Below are 6619 nucleotides of genomic sequence, written 5' to 3'. Positions count from 1 at the left end.
CAGGTGACTACTGAATTATTGAGAGCTAAGTGCCTTGTGCGTGTAGCCTTGCTGCGCGGGTGGCCTTCCCTGATGGCTTGTATCCGCAGCTGCGGGAACAGGCGGAGTATTTCACCATTGGGAGGCATTTCCTGCGGGAACAGCTTGCGTACTGCGCGTAAGGACGTCACGTCTCTGAGCATGGTGGGTCCTGCGGATCCAGTTGGTTTCTGCGCAGACGTCTCTCTTCAAGGTGAGTCATGCGGGTCCAACTGGGCTCTGCTGGAACCTACCTCTTCATTGATGAAGTAGTGTTTCAAGTTAGCAAAATAAGCAATAAATTGCTGATTTTAGAATTTTGAATCTTTGTAAAGTAAAATAAGCATTTTAATTTAGAAAAGTTAAGGTAACACGATAAGGGTGACCTTTCATGCAAAAGAAAAGGTTTAAACTTTAAAGATTGAGTTTTGATGTAAAAGAAGAAAGTATATTTATGCCATTTTTATTATATTTATCTTTTAATAAATTTACATTTGTTGTAAAAAATAACGTCTTTAGATTATGAAGTATATTGCGGTGACAAAACGCCTATACTAATTATTTCCGTTTTAAATAATGGTACCCTAATTACAAGGAATGATGAATAAATGTTATGCGATTTCTAACTGTTGATTACAGATTTATTTTATTTTTGACAGGTCTTATTACATGTAACCTCTAAAAGGTTATGCTTGATGAAGCCGATAAAGACAATATTCAAAAGTGAAACCTCTATCAGTAAAGAAATCAAGTGTTAATAACTATACCCATACACCAGTACACCACCACTTAAAGATTATGATATAGAATTTTTGAAACACCATTTGATATATTTAGAAAGACATGAATAACTTAACTTACCATGTATCATCTTTACACTATACAAAAAGGTTTTTTTAACTAACATGATACGGCTTGAACTAAACAAAGGCACACTATTAAAACCAAATTTGACCAAATCAATAGACACAATGGAACCAAATATAACCACACAAAAGAATTTACAATTGGTACTATGATCCAGTAATACCTACCATAAGCAATTAAAACAAAAATATATAATTAATTAAAAGAAAAGAAAGAAAATGACCCAAATTAAAGATTAAATCAAGGAACTGAAGATTTCGAGATGACCTCTCTATTTTAAAGGTTACAAAACATTGTTTCCAAGAGCAAACAACGATAAAGAATAAACAATTATGCCACTCGAAATCAGGTACCTATGCATGCATTAATATACAAAAAGAGGTTAAATGATCATGTGCTCTAAGAGCAACCATGCCCACTGCCCGGGCCACCTAGCGTTAAAACCACACCATGCAGTTCATTTGAAACCTTCGGTGGTTCTCTACCTAGCGACAGAGCTGGAACTGATCTATGGACATGCGGATCTTGGAACGAGCCATGATGGCTCGTTTCTGATGCATGTGATGGTCTATTATTGTGCGAGTGCCTGATGAAAGCCTGGTTTATATGTGGGTTTCTTTGAGCCATGCGGTTTGTGGGCGATCTGTGATTGTGGCCACGGAAAGCACCTCGGGAAACAACTTCAGGGCCCTGGTTATATGATGGTTAGGTTGAGGTGATTGAAAAACAACATGGAAAGAGATGGTTTAGAATTAAAGCTTTACCGGAGGGAACAAAACACCTCTAAAGATTCGGCCATTGACTGTTGCGGTCATCAAGTAACCCGAGTCAAATGCTCCATCAACTTTACCATGAACTTCTGCGCCAATCTGAGATTCCATAATTCTAGTTAAAAAAACATTGAATAGTTGAAATGTCTATAATAAAACATGTATAAGCTCAGGATATCGTTTACCAGGTTTTGAATGCCCATTGGCTCAATGTTTTTATGCTCGACTCGAGTTGCATGGCCATGTTGATTGTGTTTACTGTGATTAGATTGCTCTTGAACGAAGTTTGGATCGTGTGGAGTTCGACTTTGAATCATTATAGGATTCGATTGGGTACCGGGGATTTGCTTGCAACTGCTTAAAATTTGATTATGATTCTTAAACAAAGGTAAAACTTGAGGGGTTGAGTTAGAAGGCTTCTTGACGAGTGCTCGTTCTTGATCAGAGTGAGATGGAGACGAGTGTTGTGAAAGAGAGAGTGAATGTACTTCAGGTTCTGATTCAATTACTTCACAAGCTTTCGAGTTCAACTTTCTTCTTCTCCTCATGTGCATTGGATCTAAAAAGTAAAAACATTATTGTTAGATAATTAGTCTGTAACTTGTGGCGACAACTGACGACTTGTCTTGAATCAAACCTGAATAGAATGGTGACAACTGATTCGTGTTGGTTTGATCTCCATGTAAAAAGTGTCGTTTTTCGTGGGTGTATTTACTTCCAAACATCTTCTTGTATCCGTCATTTGGATGGTCCAATCCAAGTTGCAAGATGAGTAGCTCATTCAAAGGTCTTTCATCCTCACCACATCTGAGCAAACACAAAACATTTGAGCAAACATAACAAACAAACAATTACACCCAGTAAAATCCCACTTGTAGGGTAGATTGTGGGAGGGTAATATGAGGGCAAACCTTCCCTCTATCGCAGGAGATTGAGAGACTGCTCCCAGATTAGACTACTAGTGTTTATATACGAATTACATAATTTTCCACAATGGGTAGAAATTAGTTAACAAAATTTATAGTCTGCATGCTTTAAGTTTAAAACCTTTTTTCAAACTCTTAATGTTCATTTATGTACAATTATTAATTTAAACTTCTTTATTTTGTCATACAATTATCAAACTCTTAATGTTCATCTATGCAGATGCCATTTCTTTTAGTGACTAATATAATGATTACTTACCCTCCATAAATTGCTATCTCGGAGTCCAAAACGACCGCGGTGTGAGAAAAACGCCCTTGTGGCTGTTGGCCTCCAACCTCTAGCTGTGTCCATGAACAACTGATTGTATCAAGCATCCAAACGTCATTATAGTACTGCTTGTCACCAACTCCACCAATCATGTAAATCTGTAAGTTCGCATTACAATTTGGTTAGTTCCTCTCAAGTGTCGATTTATTAGAGGCGGAAAAAGGGTTGGTCGAGCGATATCCCAAAACTTGTTATGATTAAACATGTTATTCTTGGTTTTAAGTCCTGTTGAGTTGACACGAAACATTCTTGTCTATTTTTTTTTTATCAAAGTTAAGAAATTAAATTTATATTATAGTTCATTTACAATTTCAAGATTTTGAATGAAACGAATCGAACCACTAATAAGTAAATGAATCAAAATTGTCACTTTAAAGATTTATTAAGACACATTAATGCGATAAGACTTGCCTTTGTGCCAATCGTGACCGCAGCATGTCCTGCTCTAACTCCTGGCGATGGTCCGTGCACAACAAACTAAACATTCGCACAAGTGTCTTTAATTTACATTATGACTTATAACAACTTTAATGAATAAACAGTATGATTGGAGTTAATATATATTACCCTTGACCAAGTCAACGTGTCAACATTGAAAACATCAACATCACCACGGTAACGATCCCCACAGTCGCCACCATAGATAAAGATTTTATTGTCAACTGAGACTGCAATGTGACTATCCCTAGGCATGGGTACATCACCCTTTGGTTCGGGCGAACTCCACTTCATTGTTTTGAGGTCCAAAATATGCAAATCATTCAAATAGTTTGCATCACCTTCTCCACTACCACCGAAAATTACCAACCGGTCATGGCTAACCATGGTGGCAGTGTGACTCTCTCGAGGCGAAGGGACAACTCCTTTACAAATGAGTCGTGTCCATTCGTGAGTCAAGAGATCCAATATGTGAATGTCATTAACTTTCTTGAAGCCATTTGTTCCACCAAAAACGATCATCTTGTGACTTACTATGACCGCGCTGTGGCTGTCTCTTGGACCGGGGCCAACCCCGGTTGTTGCTAGATTGGTCCAACTCATGGTTTCCATGTTTAGCACAACCACATCACTGAAATGTAGACCGCCACAACATCCCTGTAATGGGGAATAGTAAGCATAATTATGAAAAATTTAGACACTAAAAATGCATTATTTCCACTTTTGTAAAGAATTCTTTGCAAAACTCACTTTAATCACAAAGTATGATCATATCCATGGACAAATCCTCAATCAAACTCATGATTATATCCTACTAGTTTTATGCTTTTTATAGTTATAATCTTTGTTAGAGTATTTTTGGTATGTGATATATGGTGTAAAAACCTTTATCAAGATAATGAAGAAGTATTCAACAACAAAAATGAAAATCCGATATATCCACTTAGTGTTTTGAGTAAGTAAAGTCGCAATCACTTCTTTGGTTAAGGAATAGAGGAAAGCTTCTATACCTAGATTGGTTTGGCACTTTCTTTCTTCTAGTACTTGAAGGTTTTTCTTAATAAAGTTATTTATGCAGTTCAAAAAAATAATAAAAAAAAATGAACAAATTTGCATATTGGGAGACAAACACCAACTGCTATTTTAAATCGCATCGACCCACAATGCCTAAACTAACGTGCAATTAAAACAAAGTGTTTTAACATTTTCAAATACCAAAATTTACTTGATCAATATGATCACAGGCTCCATATGACACAGTTACCTAAAAAGTGTTGAAACAAACTTTGGATAATGTCATAAATTAGAGCACCCTTTTTCACCAAACCAACAAAAAAGGTATAAACCACCAAAGATATATATGCATGAACCACATTTACATACATGTTTAGTGTGTGTGTGTGTGTGAGAGAGAGAGAGAGATGGAGAGAGACATACACCAAAGATATAGAGGAAGCCATTAGAGTAGCAAGCAGAATGCCCCCATCGTTCAGAAGGGTTAAACCCCATGAATCTTGGGTAAAACCACACTGATTTCTTGAAATCGTTATTCCCCATAGCTTAGCTTGCTTTTGTTTTTGCACGCAGTGAAGGTGTAAATTAGCACACAGTGGAGAGTGTTTTAAAATGAAGAAAAGAAAGATGCATCAACTTCTAGTAGTAGGAAGTGTTTGAAGAGAGAGAGAGAGAGAGAGAGAGAAGAAAGACATGAAAAGATGGGAGGTTTCAAGTCGACGTCAGTGTCTTACCAATAAATATACTGCAACTCTCATATGGGTTTTGAGGTAAGAATAGTTCTTGTCAGACATATGGTGTTTTCCACACCCACATTTTTTTTAATAAAATAGGTTTCAAGGGTTAGGTTATATCCCTATGTTATTAACAAATCTTAGTATATTTGAAATAAAATATTAACTAAATATACAAATTAATATTATTATTTTCTAACTCCAAAAAGAATTCACAGCTCGTTTTTATATATGTCCAGTAAAATGTAAAGATTTTAATCAAATTTAAAATTACATATCATTCTAAAAATAGAGATTTAACTTTGAGAGTTCATTTCTTTTACTTCATATTCACGTATTCATTCGGTATAACGATTCTTTGTACTTTTTGTGAGTAGGAAAAAAACTAACTTAAGGCTGTCACTCACAACTTCTACTTCTACTATTCATGATTTTATCAATTTAATGCTTGGCTTACTACATGCCCATCTCTTTTGCCTTGTTAAAGCATACGTGTTCTTTTTCTTGTACTTTATAATCTCCAATTTTATCTTTATGTTGTATTGTTATGAGATTTTGTAATTGTTAAAGAACGATGACACGAAACAAAAGGAGAAAAGAAAAAAGGAAGAAATTTTATTTCAATCAGAATTAAAAATTACAAAAACAAGAAACAAGATAACTATATATATACAAAAACATATGCGGCGCAATTCTATACGCTCGCATCCCCCTCAAGTTAGAGGTTGATAAAACTCTAACTTGCATAACAGTGAGTGAAAATGAGGTCCTGGTAATATCTTAGTAAAAATATCAGCAAGCTGATCTTTTGTTTTCGTATGCACCAAGGTCACCAGACCATCTTATAACTTCTAGCGAAAAAATGACAATCTATTTATGCGTTTAGTTCGCTAATGAAAAACAAGATTCTGGCAATATTGATTGCAGTCTGACTATCACATTTAAGCGTGACGTGAGTAATATTAGGAACATTAAACTTTTAGAGAAGTATTGTCAACCAGGCAAGTTCAGCAGTCATGCGTCTAAGAGATCGGTACTCAGCTTTAGTCGAGCTCAAAGAAACAGTTGGTTGCTTTTTAGATTTTCAAGAAATCGGAGAGCCCCCAAGAGAAATATAAAAACCACTAACCGATCGGCGAGTGTTAGGACATGTTGTCCGGTCTGAATCACAGAATACTTGCAGATCAAAGGAAGAATTATTATTGAAGAACAATCCTTGAGATAAAGTTTCTTTGACATAAGAGAGGGTATGAAGCACATCATTCCAATAAGGAATCCTCGGATATTGCATAAATTGACTTAAAAACTGAACAATAAAAGAAAGATCAGGTCTCGCATGAGTAAGGTAATTAATTTTTCCAACAAGTTTCTTGTATTGTAAGGGTCATCAAGAACAAGTTCCTCATGAGCTTTAAGTTGCAAATGATGAGGCAACGGAGAATTTGTGATAGGAAGATTGGAAATATCAAATTCAGAATGCATGTCCTTAGCGAATTTCCTTTGGCACATGATAACACCTTTGGT

At 35.9% G+C, this 6619-nt stretch overlaps 1 protein-coding gene across 1 annotated transcript; it reads right to left on the bottom strand.

The window, feature by feature from the left end:
- Positions 1-1117: 1117 nt before the first annotated feature.
- LOC143573485 (uncharacterized) lies at positions 1118-4904 on the bottom strand. The gene is made up of 8 exons (XM_077058351.1): positions 4785-4904; positions 3477-4004; positions 3321-3386; positions 2841-3007; positions 2293-2462; positions 1841-2214; positions 1650-1754; positions 1118-1575 (listed from the first exon to the last, which is right to left on the bottom strand). Exons 1-8 carry the CDS (start codon positions 4902-4904, stop codon positions 1285-1287), a joined length of 1821 nt encoding a protein of 606 aa, XP_076914466.1. The 3' UTR covers positions 1118-1284.
- Between the last annotated feature and the right edge of the window lie 1715 nt (positions 4905-6619).

Source organism: Bidens hawaiensis, unplaced genomic scaffold (genome assembly GCF_021521415.1).
Source record: "Bidens hawaiensis isolate Kalapana, Puna unplaced genomic scaffold, B.hawaiensis_p1.1 tig00026469_1, whole genome shotgun sequence".
Taxonomy (NCBI): Eukaryota; Viridiplantae; Streptophyta; class Magnoliopsida; order Asterales; family Asteraceae; genus Bidens; species Bidens hawaiensis.
This window is presented reverse-complemented; position numbering and strand designations above follow the sequence as displayed.

What these genes read in the sequence shown, in the direction of transcription:
- LOC143573485 (XM_077058351.1), bottom strand. Translation starts at nt 4,904, where the DNA reads ATGGGGAATAACGATTTCAAGAAATCAGTGTGGTTTTACCCAAGATTC. An exon ending in ACACGTTGACTTGGTCAAGG is followed by an intron (nt 3,387 to 3,476) that starts GTAATATATATT and finishes GCGAATGTTTAG; the next exon opens with TTTGTTGTGCACGGACCATC. An exon ending in CGGTCACGATTGGCACAAAG is followed by an intron (nt 3,008 to 3,320) that starts GCAAGTCTTATC and finishes GCGAACTTACAG; the next exon opens with ATTTACATGATTGGTGGAGT.